Source organism: Pipistrellus hanaki (genome assembly GCF_964339955.1).
Source record: "Pipistrellus hanaki genome assembly, chromosome: 14".
In the NCBI taxonomy this organism is placed as follows: Eukaryota; Metazoa; Chordata; class Mammalia; order Chiroptera; family Vespertilionidae; genus Pipistrellus; species Pipistrellus hanaki.
Genome location: NC_140516.1, coordinates 28,096,793 through 28,113,003, shown reverse-complemented (window position 1 = coordinate 28,113,003; position 16,211 = coordinate 28,096,793). Strand labels below are relative to the sequence as shown.

The following is a 16,211-nucleotide window of genomic DNA, read 5'->3' as shown; positions in this document are numbered from 1 at the left end:
TATTAAAAATAGAATGGATAAACAGAGATATTTTTATAGTGGAACACTAGTGGCAAAGAAAATGAAAAATCATTTGTGACAATGTAACAGCATGAATGAATTTTACAAACCTAATTCTGAATAAAATAAGCAACATATAAAACAGTATGTATATATGTATGTATGTTAGTTCTATAAGTAGATCATAATTAGTAAGATATTCATAAAATTCATAAATAGATCAGATTAGTGTATGGTAATAGAAGTCAGCATAGTATTTACCATGTGCATATCAACTAGGAGAGGTTATGAAGAGGCATCTAGGATGCTAGAAATTCCCTGTATCTTGATCTAGTAGAATTCATTAGTTAACTTGAAATCTATGTTCTTTACATAGTTGAGTATCTCATTAAAAAGAAAAGAAAATATAGTGCAGAAAAAAGCAACTAAATAGAGCCTCTTAATATCTGAAACTAGCCAAAAAGCTATGGTGTTAGGCTGGGGATGTCATTAGTGGATTCCTCTACCCAAATAGAAGGGGAGACTCGACAGGTCACAGGTGTTTATAGTAAAATATTTTATTTTTTCATCTTAGCAAGTTAACACTACTCAATATAAAATGCATACTATAGGGTCTGATTCATAGGAAACATTAAAAATATCAGTACTTCTATTGCTGCTGTTATTTACTATTACTGTTACAATTTTGTTGTTGTTATCAGTGATTGAGTTTGAATCAGAAACTCTCCCTGTACCCCCTCACCAGTTTCTTCTCACTTCCACATCCATTCTTTCAGTCCATTCTTATTTTCTCCAATTCCCCACAAAGGGTAGCATCAGTACTGGGTATGAATAAATTGGCATAGTCTTATCTTTCAAAGCAGACTGTGGGCCTGAGATGAGGTCCAGGTACAGAAGGGCCTGAGGACCAGACTTCCTCAGACAGGGAACTCGCAAACTGCCAAATTGCTTGATGAGCAGATGATGTCATTCCAGTTGCCTTCAGGAAGGATTACCACACAATGTTCCTCATTGTAGGCATTGTTGGGCTCACCAGCATTCCAATTTTGGTAGGTCACAGGCCTTCCTGTCAGATCCACAAAATGGCCTTCTCTCTCCTTGTCTGTGATGCCCAAGAAGGCATTTCCTTTGGTGACATACAGGATGGCCTCGTTCTCTTCAGCATTCATGGGGACAGCCATGGAGGCCTGGAAATGGGAGCACTGTGCCTTCGCTCTGCTAAAGGTCATCCTTTGACCATTGGTCAAGTACAACTTCTTTCCAACTTTTTTGCCCAGAGCAAAGGTCAGCCCTGGAACAAAAAAACGTGGGGATGACACTGGCTTGTCTTTAGGCAGTTTTCTGGATAAAGGCTTCTAGAGAATTGTCATATGAAATACCGGTATGTCCAGTTAAATTTTAATTTCAGATAAACAATTAATTTTTTTTTATTATAAGTATATTCCCACAAAAATTTTGAGGACATACTTATCCTGAGAAATATTAGTTTTTATCTGAGATTAAAATTTAAATAGGCAAACCTAACTTGAAAACAGACTGGAACAAAGGCCTTTGTCCTTTTGGACAAGAGTTCTAGAACACATGTAATTGGTAATTGTGTATTTTACCCCAGTATTCTCACTTGAGAAGAAAGAAAAATGTCTGTGAATATTTGCTTCAGGCCATCAGGGCACAAAGAAGCAGGTTAGGCCCCATTGTCAGGTCTCAATATCAACATCACAAAGAGAAAGAGGCTTAGGTCCAGTTTTCAGTGACACATATACACACAGTTAGTAGAAAGTATAGAATGGGGGGTGAAGTGGGGAGAAAGAGGAGAAGGGGAGAAGGCAGTGTCTCTGGAGTCAGACTGGCTTCAATTTATAAACTCCCTCTGACACTTACTAGCTCTGTGCCTTTGAGCAAGTTATCCGATTTCTCTTTGCCTCCATTTCTACTAAAAGTTTCGAAGGATTTCATGAGATCAGATCCCGAGGGACACTTACGTGGGTTCTAGAAAATTACTTGTATTTAACAAATTCTGTGCACCTTTCTATACTGAAACATGAGAGAGAAAGGCTTACACTTTTTGACATGATCCAATTCTGAGCGCAGAGCTTCTCTTTGTAAAACAGCCTGGTCATCATCACACTCTAGGAAATGTAAACAAAGTGAAAGAACATTGTTGGGAAGGGATTTCAGAGTTATAACTGGGTAGGGTAATTTTCAAAATTAAAAATATATATATATAATTTTCTTATACATTAATACTTGCTTTTTGAAGGAAAATAAAAATATTAAGAAGAAGTGAGGTAAAAGTACCTGTATTGCCATCCCGCCCAAAACATCACTCCTCATCTATTGAAAGTATTTAGACACTTTACGCACATGCTTATATACATGGACACATATTCACTCCCAGATAACCTAGCGTGATAGCACTCCATACGCTAATCCACATGTGTCAAACACAAGGCCCTCGGGCCAAATCCAGCCCGCCAGGCCTTGCAATGTGGCCCGAACCGCGCTGTCATCACTGCACTCCGCTGTCAGTTTATGAAATTGTCAGTTTATGACTGTTCAGTAAACCATTCGGCCTGCAATTTAGGCTGGATTTTAGATTTTGGCCCCTTCTCTGATTGAGTTCGACACCCCTACTAAGCTATTCACTATTTTTTTTTTAAAATAAATGATGATACCATTATGAATAAAAAGTAAATCTCTGGGAATTATTATGTGCTGGTGAATCTAAAAAGATTACAGTTTTATCTTTAGGAAGATTTTGTTTTTATTGCTTTATTGTTTTGTCTTTGCTTTTTCTCAGCGTTTGTTCAGTAAACCAAGATTTTTGTGACTTGCACATTATTTCAGGGGGAGGGCATAAGGCAGGCCATGTGTCAAAGATGGCAAAATGGCCTCCATATGGTACAGCTTGTCTGTTTAAGAAATGGAGTCTATTTCCCCATTCCTTGAACCCTGCTGGCCTTGTGACTTGCTTTGACAACAGAAGGTGACAGAAGCAATAATGTACGTTTTCTGAGTCTTCAGAAGGCCTTAAAGTTTCTACGCTTTCTGCTATTGGGTATTTTGTAATCACCTCTATGTGAACAACCCGGGCTAGATTATTGGAGGATGGAAGACCTGTGGGTCAATTACACTCCTCACTCCAGCTGACAACTAAACAACACGCAGACATATAAGTGAGACCATCGGTCACCACAGACATTGAGATCAGCAGAAAAAGCAGTTGGCAGATCCACAGAATCATGATTTAAATAAATGGTTGTGTTTTTTGTTTGCTTCTCATGAAGTAAGAGATAACTGACATGCCATGTGTATACTGCTTGTGAAAATAGATATAGTAAGCCCAAAACACACATAGTCCACTTTCTCCCATTTGGACCAGAGCCTCACATTGTGGTAGCTAAAGGAAAGGGCCCAGTTCCTTCAGGGAGAGCCTGGTGAAGGAGTGGCTCTGAAGGGTCTATAAGTTAATACTCAGAGATCCCCTTAGGCTCTAAGTAAGGGCTGAGTGTGCTGGGTCAGGAAGCAGAGTTGGTCATCTTTCCATGAAGCAACAGAAGTGGTACCTCCCAAATGGTTCTCCATATTCCAGGACTCTGGGACAAGGCCGTCAGCCTAGACCTGGTTGAGTTTAGCTTCTTACTTGGACATACTCCAGGGTCTCCTTTTTCTCCCATTAATCCTCTTGGCCCAGGGAATCCTGGAATTCCTTGAGGCCCCGACATTCCAGGGGGACCTTGAATGCCGCTGAGCCCTTCGCCTATGGGAAGAAGGAAACAGAAATTAGTGTCTCTGTGTTTGCTCTGTTTCTCCCAGAGTTTGATGCTTAATCTTTTCCTAGGAGAACAGAGACATTCATCTAGGACCAGCTTTCTAAATCAGTACTTCCACTGGCCCAGAGAAGAAAATCTTCCCAGGTCCCTCGGGATGGCCTGCCATGAGGGCCACTCCCTGAGCAAGCAGGACAACCACATGTCACCAACTCCTGTGTTGCCAGAGTCAGAGCTGTATTTGTTTTGAATTATACACTGAGTGGCCAGATTATTATGATCTCCAAACGCATAAGAATCTGGCCACTCAGTGTATATCGTATATAATATAAGGCTAATATGCAAATTGTCCCCTTGACCAGGAGTTCAACCAGCAGGCAGGCTGGCCAACTGCCCATGTAACCTCACCCTGGCCAGGCTGGCTGGGCCCCACCCATGCACAAATTCATGCATCATGCCTCTAACATATATTTACTGAGTGGCCAGATTATTATGTTCAGAGATCATAATAATCTGGGCACACAGTGTGTTATACAGTTGAGAGAAATACAACCCATATGAATTGGACATTGCTCTTACATCCCAGGGGGTTTTGTCTGGTAAGTATAGATTCACAGAGAAAGAATAGCCCAAGCTCTACCTGGTTCTCCTTTTTCTCCCTTGCGGCCCTCACGCCCTTCTATGCCTGGCAAGCCCGGAGAAGCACAGGTGACCACAGGGCAGGTTTTTGGAAGGCTCTCATCAGGTTCTATTGCTGAATAAGATGTCATCACCACACTCAGAAGAAGGAGAGAGAGCGACGGAAACAGAGACATGATCCTCACCTTGGTGTGTGGAAAGTCAAGGAAGATTACCTCATGGTGTACAGTCAGTCAACATGCATATACCAAACATTCCCTCTGTCCTATAACCTGTATTGGGCAGAGATGATGTAGAGATAGGTGACTCACCCATTGCTGCCTCCAGACTGGGCTTGTGGAAAAGTAAATCTTCCTTTGGATGTTGTATGATTAGTACTTTAACATGGGTAGAAGTAACATGCAGTGAAGCCCGTAGGAGGGGTCCCAAATGGCCTAAGCCTCTGGTTTTATCATTAGAAGGCTGTGCATATACTCTCCATACCCTTTAGGAGATCCACTTCCAGCACACTCATGCCTATTGGCTTAAGGGGTGGAAGTGAATGGAGACCCAGGAATCTGTAGGAGCTCTTGCTCACCCCACTTCTCCCATTTGGGCCCATCTGCCACCTGCATCCCCTCCTCACATCTAGGCAGACCATTGCCCCTCAGGGCCAGTTAACTAACACTGACTTAATGTCAGGCACTAGACTGTAGGCTGGTAATCCAAAGAGGAATAGTCCCTGCTAGTCACTAACTCAGAATTCACTTGCGTTTGCTTCCTAGGGAAGTTTTATTTCCTACTGCAGGAGAGACTTACCAGGGGTAGCATTTTGGAAATGTCTCACTCGATTATCTCTAGCAGGCTGCCAGATTCCTCTCTTGCTCCTGGCAGAAATGTCCCGTGTTCTGTGGATAAAAAACACTGGCATTTACCACCTCCCTTGACTCCCCTTCCTATTTCTTAATCTTAGCATTTCATCTGGCCCTTCAAAGCTCTCTTTCAAAACTGTCATTTGCTGATACTAGTTTGGCTCAGTGGATAGAAGCCAGCCTGTGGACTGAAGGGTCCCGGGTTCCATTCCTGTCAAGGGCATGTACCTTGGTTGCAGGCACATCCCTGGTGGGGGGTGTGTAGGAGACAGCTGATTGATGTTTCTCTCTCATCAATGTTTCTGACTCTCTATCCCTCTCTCTTCCTCTCTGTAAAAAAAAATCAATAAAATATATTAAATAAAAAAAAACCCTGTCATTTCCCAGTAAACATCAACTTACTAGCTTTGTGATTCTATTTCTTTATGGCTTTATCTGGAAAAGAAGTCAGTGTCATTTCTGCAAATGGTCAGGTAAATTCAGAAAGCCACAGGTGCCCGGTAAAAGCAAAGAGAGAGACATCCCTGTATGATTTCTGCTGGCCATCTCCCCATTCCTCCTCTCAGAAACCTTCCCGTTGGCCTCCAAGGTCAAGTCCCTAGACAGATCCAGAACCATAGACCCATTCAGCAGAAAGGACTTACTGGGGCTTGTGCAGAGCAGGAATGCAAAGATGACGAAGATTGCCCTGCAGCTGGGGTTCTGTAGATGCCTCAGGGTAAGGAAAGAGGCTGCCTGGGCAACTGCAGGGCCCAATCAGCCTTATGAACTGAGACTCACAGGTTGGCCTGGCCTTCAACCTCAGATTAATAAACAACTCTTCTAGGGACTGCACTAAACTCCTAGCATTGCCCAGGGGGTTCTGGCACAAAGTTCAGCAGCTGTTTGCTTTATTACTACACACATCATCCTTCAAATTGCCATCTATTATTTATTGTGGTAAAATACACAAAACATCATATTTGCCATGGTGAACATTATTAGGTGATAATTCAGCAGCATTAAGTACATTTACATTGTTGTACAACCATCCCCACTAATCATCTCCAGAACTTTTTCATCATCCCTGACCAAAAGTCCATACTCATTGAACAATAATTTCCACTCCCCTCTCACATCCCTCAGTAACCCCTGATTACTACTGTTCTACTTTTTATCTCTATGAATTTGTCTATTCTAGGTACCTTATATTAGTGGGATCATATGATATTTGTCCTTTGGTGACTGGCTTATTTCACTTAGCGTAATGTCTTCCATCTTGCAGCATATATCAGAAATTTCTTCCTTTTTAAGACTGAATTATTCCATTCTATGTAATTACCACATTTTGGAAGCTTTATTTTTTAAAATATGTGCTTTAATATTTTTTTTTTTTGAGAGAGAGAGACAGAAGAAGAGAGAGAGAGAGAGGGAGAGAGAGAGAGAGAGAGAGAAATCTCAATGATAGAGAAATATAAACATCAACAATTATTAGCTGCCTCTTGCATGCTCTCTGCTGGGAATCCAGCCCAAAACCCAGGCATGTGCCCGGACCAAAATCAAACTGGTAATTTCTTAGTGCATTGGTCAATGCTCAACCACTGAACTACATTGTCTAGGAGTTAGCTTCATTTCTAACAGCCAAAATCACTAGAAATAATCCAATTGTTCTTCAACAAGTGAAAGGAAATATAAACTGTGGAAAACTTACAGGAAAAACAACAACAGACTATTGACTCATAAAATAGCTTAAATCTCAAAGGCATTATGTGAGGAAAAGAAATATAATATCAAAAATTTACAAACTGCATGTTCTTTTTATATACCTTTCTTGAAATGATAAAATTGCAATAATATAGGACAGATCAGCAGTTGGCAGGAATCAGGACTACAGGGAGGATATAGCTCTAATGGTGTAGCATGGAAAATTTTCATTGGGGCCGATGGAATAGTTCTGTATCTTAATTGTGGTGATTACACTAACCTGTGATTGTGAAGTAAATCTTCTAGGACTAGACACAAGAAAAAAAAAAGCATACAGGTAAATAATGGTTAAATCCAAATAAGATGTGCATCTTATTGTTGTATGGTTCCAGTGCCAATTTCTTTGTTTTGATACTTGCATTGTGATATGTCATATCCTATCATTCGTAAATAATGGATGAATAGTACTTAAGACCTCTCTTTACAATTTTTTTCCCCTTTATACAGGACACTAATATTATTATTTTTTAAAACTTCCCAGAGGCACTCTCCAGGAAGTTTCAAAAGTTGCAAAGATTATTCTTACCTTCTTTAGAGCTTGATCCATGATTCACACTGTGAATAGTCTGCACAATGGCTTGAAAATGAGACAAAGCAGGTCAGGTTCCCAATGATAATACTCTTTGGTCCAACTGGGCTTACAGAGTGAAATCCTAGTGGTGAGAGATTAACAACACGATTATAACTTTTATAAAACTCTAGACCTCTTCCAAATGGTCATTAGAAGAATTTCATAAGAGATGACCAGATTTGAATTTTCAAACCTCGTTGTGAGTAAAATGTGAAGAAGGATTGGAGGGGTGCAGGTATGAAAAAAAAACACAAAAAAACATCCAATATGCAAGGAGGTACTTAGTATCACTTAAGCAGCTGATGATGGTGGCCAGAATTAGGATGACAGTGAGGTCGAGAAGATGAACACATTTGAAATCATGTACAAGGATCATTTGAGGGAACTTGGGAATTAATTGGATGTAAATGGTATACAAGAAGAAGGAATTTCTATGGACTCATAAGTTTCTAACATGAATATTTGGGTACCATTCAACTGAGATAGGAAATAAAGGGCAAATAACAATCTCAGCAGAAATAATAAATATCTTGTGGGTCAATGGCTTGAACCATGTGATGGTGGTCAAGAGAGACAATCTGGATGGAATGGAAGAAACATTTTATAAAGCACAATGGAATTAATTCTACACAACATTTCTAATAGAGCTGTCACAAAATGTGATGTTAGCTTGGGGTGATGAGGGAGCTCAACTTGGGAGCTTCATACAGATGTTTCAGAGCCATGTGGTGGGGTATTTTAGATTCCTCAAATACCAGAAGGAATGTGGATGGATGAGATCCCCTGCTAAATCCCTTCCAATTAGACTTCTCTAGGCTTGTGAAGGGCTGATTTTCTTACTTTCTACTGATCTGTCCTGGTACCTAAAAAATGTCTCGGATGGTAGAGAATCACATGCCTAAAGCATATAATGGACACCAGGCGATCCAGGGCCTACATGCAACTTGTTCATCCCTCCTGCCTACTCTTTAGCAGCCAAACCTACCTATGGCTTCTGTCCCAGAGTAGCAGGAGGTGAAATCAGGTAACTGAACCATGTTGGAGGTGCTGCCTTTGATCACTGAGTTTGTTTTTATTGAATGAACACAGTCCAGAGGTCAGGAAGCTGCCCTCCAGACCCTGGCATTTCCTGGAATTGGGCTGGGTAGCGGTGAGCTACTGTTCTGGGTATTTCCCATCTCTGAGCCCCTTCCGTTCCCTAGAGTCGCCTGCAGGCCTTTCCCATCATGAAAGACCCCTCTCCATATGCACCAGCCCCTGATTACTCACTTTTCACTCTGCATCACAGATAAGGCCACTGTGTGCATTTGTTCTGGAATTTAGAGGCTTCCCAGAATCGCCTCCAATTGGTACCTCCACCCAAATCCACCTCACCTCAATGGGTTTCAGAGGTGCTGCCTTTCTGACCTGTAGATGGACTGCCTGACCCTCTGCACCCCCTTTCCTCTCATTGGAGCTGGAGTCCAAGCTCTGTGCTTTGCAGCTGTGGGTCGTTGGCCAAGTTCTACCTCCAACTGTTCCTCAATTTCTTCATTTGTGAACCAGGATCCCACTGACTGGGTTGTGCCATGGAATGCCCTGTCTGGTCCACACTCAGAGTGCAAGCAGCCAACCATGCCAGGGTCTTCATTGCTTCTAGGGTGCCCACTCAATAGTCTTCTTGGAAGCAGTGTTTTTGGGTAGCCCCCTTTGGGAGGCAGATTTAGAATCAGAAGACTTGCTTTGGGCTCATTACTGTGAGTTTAGACAAGTCCTCTGTCCTGTGTGCCTCAGTTTTTACACCTATAAAAAAAGAGTTTGAACCCCATTCTCTTTCCCACAGGGATGCTGACAGTGCAATGATGACAGTAAATGGGAAATGTGAGTGCCCTCCAGGCAAAGACCACCAGGAACATGCCTAAAGCCAAATAATGTTGATTTACTTCCTTTTAGTTTTTATAAATGTCATACTTATTATATACATGATATTGCATACAATGGTGGACCATATGATTCCTCAGAAACAGATTATTAGGAGGAATTTTGGGGATTTTTGCCTTGTGTTAGGTGATTTGGGGAGGAAGTTTCAAGAAATGGATGTCTGTGCTGTACAGGATGCTGTAGAGAAGCAGAGGCAATTCTATAACTGAGTTACCCTAATAAATTTTATCAGGGAGGAGAGAGAACTGGAACAAGGCAAAGCTGCATTTATAAAGGAGTGGCAGGTGTTCCGGGAGAGGGGCGTGTGTTCATTTTTGTGGTCCTCGGAGTGACCATTTTTGTCTGTGTCCAGATAGAATTTGAAATGATCTTTGTACCTCACAACAGAATGATCTTATTTTATGTTGGACAGCAGGGACCTGCTTCCATGCCACAGAAACCAGAACACATGTGACCTCATAGCTTCTCGGACATTCTCTGCTCATCCTTGCCCCACCCTCGTGCCCAGGGTTGTATTCCACCAACAGCCTTCCTCTAGGGCTGTTTTTCCCTGACACCTGATGGGAGACTGTCATTTTCATTCCTGGGTCTCTGGGGCCAGAGATGCTTCTTGTCGGGGGTCATCCTCTGCCCTTACGTTATCTCACTGGGTGGGGTGCAAAGCAGGGTCTGGCAGAATTACCCAGTTAGGCCCAACACCCCAAAGAGGAGGAGCTCACAGATGAGACAAGGAGAGGGCTGAGAGTGTACCTCCATCACCACAGGGTCACGGGGCCAGAAATAAACATCAACTAATGCAGAATCATTAGAAAGGACTGACTCATCATTTAAAATAAGCATAATCAATATCTAATAGGAAATAAGTGAAAGCACTATCATATTCCTGAAATAAGAGGTGGCATCAAACTGATAAACTAGACATATAAAAATGAATGGCATAACTTAACAACTGAAATAATGAGTTGTGACCCTATGATTTAAAATAAGAAATACATTATTTGTTCTTTGTCCCATTTCTGGTTCAGAGCTGCTAAAACTTTTGGAATTTCCTAAGAGATTAAAGAGAAACTGTCTTTGTGGTTAATGAGGTGACATTTGGAAAGCTCCTAAGTGACTTAAGGAGGAGCAGGCAGCCAGGAGCCAATCATGAGACAGACACCCAGAGGAGGTAACTAGGGGAAGTTCAGTATAAAGAACGGTTAGACTATCATAAAAGGTATCTAGAGGATACAAGAACTCTCTGAGGCTCACACTTCCTTGGGGAAGGCAGAGTTGCAACCAGGGGAGGGCAGAGAACTGTGCTTGCCGCCGTCCAGACCCGCTTTGCAGTCATGGGACAGAGGAATGAACTTTCTGGAACACAGGCATGGAGGCCAGCCAGATCTGGCAGCTGCTCTGCTGGGCAGAGAGTGGGCATGTGTGCTGTAGACCCAAAGCTTATGTTCCTGTTGGGAGAGCTGCTAGGAGGTGGGGGGAGTTGAGGAGGGCAGGGAGAGGCAGCATAGGAAATGAGGGCAGAGGTGCAGGCAGGAAGCCTTCAGGCTGGATTTTCCTATCAAGAGGGCTGCTGGGAGGTTGTATCAGACCAGGCCAAGAGGGCACACTTGAGGACTCCTCCAGGGACAGCGCCTTGGGGCTGTTGCTGGGCAAGTGATGTTCTCCATGCACAAGGCTCACACACCAGCTGTCTGCACAAACTGCAGGAGCTCCCTTTCTCCAGCAGCAGCTCTCTAGTGCCCTCTAATGTGAAAGCCTATGGCACTCACTTTACAGAAGAAATGCTTACAGGACTTCTGTAGTTGAGCAGCATATACTGAAGAGTAAAGGTATAGTCCAGAGCTCTTTGGTAACTGTCACAGTAGGCGTGTCCGTGTGTCCATGTACATGGCAAGTCCACAAAGGCCCTGTGTGTGCCCTCTGTGGACATAGGGCGCATCAGGGATTCCTCCAGCCAAGCTCATGGGAGAGGCTGAGAGCTAAGAGGGCAGAAGGCTGGACCTGGCTGGCGCTGCGCTGACTGCCTGTGGGCTTCCCTCTGCCCATTTATTGGAGCTTTAAGACACCCACGGTTAGAGACTGAAATTTGCCAACCTCCCGCTCCACCCCACCCCCCCCAAATTCAAATGTTGAAGTCTTACCTCCCAATGTGACTTATATATAGAGAGAGGCCTTAAGGGGGTAATTATGAATAAGTGAGTCATAAGGATGGGCCCCAATGTGATAGAGTGGGTGTCCTTATATGAAGAGAAAGAGACACCGGAGACCTCTTACTTGGTGCACACACACACACACACACACACACACACACACACACAGAAAAAGCCTTGGAGGACTCAGTGAGAGGCAGAGGGGAGAGAGGTCACCCCTGCGGGAACTTTGATTTTGGACTTCTAGCATCCAGAACTATAAGGAAACAAATACCTGCTGTTTAACCCACCCATTGCGGAGTGTCTTGCTAAGGCAGCCTGAGATGACTAATACACGACTTAGGCCGGGGGAACCTGGCCAGACCCAAACAAACCACTTCTGTAGACCAGGAATTTGGGGATTCAGGGAAGACTGTCCTGGACAGGAAGGTACGGAGCCTGGAAGAGAGCGAGTGGGCAGTGGAATGGATGTGGGAGGGGCTAAGGAAGATGCTCTGTGCTAGAAGGGCCCAGGAAGCCTGTTAGTATTAGTGGAGAGAAATGGTGCGCCTGCATGTAAGGCACATAGGGGAAATGAAGGCAAAAGGGTTATAGTAGTTCATCTATAATAATAAAAGGGTAATATGCTAATTAGACCATCCTTCCATATGAAGCCAGGGCTTTGAGGGAAGCCGGAGTCCCAGTTCAGGGGGAAGCCATTGCCTGTAGCCAGGGGAAGGAAGGCCTACTCTTGCATGAATTTCGTGCTTCAGGCCTCTAGCTATTCATAATTCTGTATAATAGGATATTGTAAAAATTAAGTTATAAAATAATTATTAAAACATTTCTTACATATCATTATATTGGCTGGGCTGCAAAAAATATTTGTTGTGGGCCTAGAGTTTTGAGAAATTTGCTCTGTAGGCTTCCTAAGATCCCAAAGATCATTTACTGGTCCGCTCTGCCATCTACTGACCAAACAAAGAATTGCAGTTAGCCAAGGGCTGAACTGAGATGTCACACATCCCCATCCCAGTTCACTCCTTCTACAAATTTCTTATTGGAAGCCGCTATATAACAGGTGCTAGGACAATAATAATTATTATTAAAAACGAAGGTAACTGATATCATAGTCAACTTTTCTTTTAAAACCACTTCAGGGATGCAGGGAACCACTCCTGGCCTGCAAACGTGGGGTTAGAATTTATTTTCTAAAATATGTAAAGGCTATAAAACTAAGCAAAAATAACATTAGCACACACATGCAGTGTGAACCAAAATTTACCTAATTGGACACAGTCAACCCAATCGCTTGGGTTGCTAGGTGACCATGTCTTTGTGTGAAACTGAGAACAAAATTATTTCCATAGGTTTCCCTGTGCATTTGAACTTGTCAGAAATGTGTCACCACCTAGGAAGTCCATTGCTACTCTGGGAACTTTAGAAATTCAGCCTGGTGGGTTCCTCTCTCCGTCTGGTATACATGTCAGTTCAGTGCACTAATGCTCTTTGCGGAGCTCATGTAAAGGCTAGGGGAGGCCATGTTAGCCTACTTCATGGCTGCCTGTGCCTGTCCTTCTCATGATCCCAAGAGTCAGATGAAACAATAACATGTTTTTATCCTCATATGTCATTTTTCCATTTGTTTTGCTTCAATTCCTCTTTCTTGAGGAAGAGTCTGTGAATGCTGATTTTTGAAGTGGCACTGTGTTGAGTACAGGTTTAACAAAACCCATTCTTCTATGAAATTTGACCTTGGGTTAACTTTCTAGTTCTATCTGCCTGGAAACCGGATAAAAGTGGAATGTCAGCTGTGTTACTGAGGAATATTGCATGTGGTAAAAATGACCTCTGATTCTGGACTGCCTCTGACTCAGGAGGGCAGAATGCATTAAAAATATCAGTTTGGGAGTCATAGCTTTGGACTTCTCAAGATGTGATAATTCTTGCAACTCACATGTCCTTTGTGGAGACCCAGAAGCTGTTGTTATAAGCTATACTAGTTTTTAAATGGCAGGATTTTATTATTCTTTTTTTAAGGCTGAATAAGATCCTTGTGTGTGTATTACATTTTTAAAGTCAAATTTTCAGTTGACAGACACATTTATGGTTTTTCCACATCTTGAACACTGTGAATAATGCGGCAATGAACATGGAGATACATATATCTTTTTTATATTTCATTTTCTTTGGAAATATACCCCAGTGTGAAATTGCTGGATCATATGGTAGTTCAGCTTAAAATTCCTTCAGGAACCGCCATACTGTTTTCCAGATTATCTGTATTGATTTACATTTCCACAGATAGCCTACAGGGTGTCTTTTTTTTCTATATCCTCACCAATGCTTATTAACTTTTGGTATTTTGATAACAGCCATGGTAACCGGTGTGGATGACATCTCAAGGATTTGCATTTCCCTGATGATTAGTAATGTTGCAAGTCTTTCATATTACTGAACTGTGCACTTAAAAATAGTTAAGATGGTATATTGTGTCATGTGTACTTTAACACAAATTTTATAAATATATAACTTACAAAAAGAAGCTACTATCAAAAAATGGATCTTAAGATACAAGAAACAAATCACAATGAATTCTTTAAAGAAAAACAGCTATATTGGTTCCTATTAGGTGTGGGGGGCCAAAATTGTACTCCTAAGTCACTACTGCATCTGTTTGTGCGGATCAATCATTGTCACAAGCTAACTATCACTTGGAGGCAGAAAATAGCTCCTAGACTGCTATCAGGCCTTCCACTGCAGAAAAATGCTTGTTGTTGCCCAGATGGCAGGCTGTGCTTCCTCTCCCTCAGAGCCAGTGCCAGGTGTGGCCTAGGGTATTTGTTTTAGTTGAAAAGCTAGTTGAAATAAGAAAATCCCCAGAATGCATCTTGCACCCAACTGTCATTTAAAGAATGTGTAACCATGTCACTCATTATTCTGATATTGTGCAACCTCAGCTAGGTATAAAAAATAAATTGAATGCAGAAACTCAACCACACTATAGCCAACATTAATAACCTTACATTTCAACATTTTAAAAATTTATCAGAGCACTGTCTTGTTGTATAAAGCTATGGATTTTGAACTGTTACAAATACAAAAAGAAATATTTTCTGATAAAATTGCTCTTTAACCTCTTGTATGTTGTGTTCCATGTAGGATTTTGATGGAAACAAAATGGTTTTTAGTTTTTCTAACTACTGATAAAGTGATTAAGCAAGGAGGCCATTAGACTGAGGTGGTTGGAATGACTTGGTAGCCTACATTAGCAAATGGTAACCTAAGCCCAAGTCACTGCCCTTGATCCCAGGAAATGAAACCTAAGAATGACCAATGACAAACTGCCAGTGGGGCTTTCCCAAATATGGCACTGCTTAAGCGTTAGCTAATCAATAATTTATTTTCTTTGCTTCCCCATGTTCTCTGTGAAAACATGGACTCTAACTTCCGTTAGCAGAGTGCTCCTAACTGCTTTTGGTTTTGTGCTGCCCAATTCAAGTCAGTATTTGCTCAAGTAAGTGTCATACATTTTAATATGACATAATATGCCCTAGTTTCTTTTTTTTTCTTTTTAACAGTTCAAACATGCACTGCTCTATTTCAGTCACATATAAGATGCTCTTACAAATCAATAAGAAAGATATTGGCTACTAAATTTAAACAAAATATAAAAGGCTTGGATAAGTACTTCACAAAAGATGTCCAAGTAGCCAATAGCCTATGAAGAAGTTTTCAATATTGTCACATGTCATGGAAACGGAGAGTAAAGCCATCATGAGGTACTTTACACTCACAGAAATGACTAAAATTAGAAGGATTAAAAATGTTAATTCTTTACAAGTAGGTAGAGCAACTAGAACTGGCACACATTACTGGTGAGAGTGTAAATTCATTTGATCACTTTGGAAATTTAGTGGTCCCTACTAAAACTAAACACATACTTCCCCCATGAGCTACCAATTCTACTCCTCATTATATAACCAAGAGAAATTAGTGCATGTCTATCAAAAGACAAGTGCAAAAATTTTCATGAATTTTCTTAATGGTCAAAAATTGAAAATTGTATGCAGTCGAAAAGTCTATTAAAAATAGAATGGATAAACTGAGAGATATTCTTATAGTGGAACCCTAGGTGGCAAAGAAAATAAAAAATCACTTGTGACAATGTAACAGCATGAATGAATTTTAGAGACCTAATTCTGAATAAAATAAGCAAAACATAAAACAGTATGTATGTATGTTAGTTCTATAAGTAGATCATAATTAGTAAGATATTGGTAAAATTCATAAATAGATCAGATTAGTGTATGGTAATAGAGGTCAGCATAGTATTTACCATGTGCATATCAACTAGAAGAGGTTATGAAGAGGCATCTAGGATGCTAGAAATTCCCTGTATCTTGATCTAGTAAAATTCATTAGTTAACTTGAAATCTATGTTCTTTACAAAAGAAAAGAAAATATAGTGCAGAAAAAAGCAACTAAATAGTGCCTCTTAATATCTGAAACTAGCCAAAAAGTTATGCCGTTAGGCTGGGGGTGTCATTAGTGGATTCCTCTACCCAAAGAGAAAGGGTGACTAGACAGG

At 41.4% G+C, this 16,211-nt stretch overlaps 1 protein-coding gene across 4 annotated transcripts; it reads right to left on the bottom strand.

Moving 5' to 3' along the window:
* Window positions 1-532: 532 nt before the first annotated feature.
* LOC311632252 (mannose-binding protein C-like) lies at window positions 533-9,578 on the bottom strand. Of its 4 annotated transcripts, none has more exons than XM_084903472.1 (6): window positions 7,530-9,578; window positions 5,208-5,296; window positions 4,411-4,594; window positions 3,644-3,760; window positions 2,061-2,129; window positions 533-1,291 (listed from the first exon to the last, which is right to left on the bottom strand). In XM_084903472.1, the coding sequence occupies exons 2-6, from the start codon at window positions 5,217-5,219 to the stop codon at window positions 918-920; spliced, it is 756 nt and encodes a 251-aa protein (XP_084759598.1). In that variant the 5' UTR covers window positions 5,220-5,296; window positions 7,530-9,578; the 3' UTR covers window positions 533-917. The 4 variants fall into 4 exon arrangements, with proteins under 4 accessions (XP_084759598.1, XP_084759597.1, XP_084759600.1 ...); XM_084903471.1 differs by lacking the exon at window positions 7,530-9,578 and adding an exon at window positions 5,905-6,458; XM_084903474.1 differs by lacking the exon at window positions 7,530-9,578 and adding an exon at window positions 5,905-6,457 and having other exon boundaries at window positions 4,411-4,547.
* Between the last annotated feature and the right edge of the window lie 6,633 nt (window positions 9,579-16,211).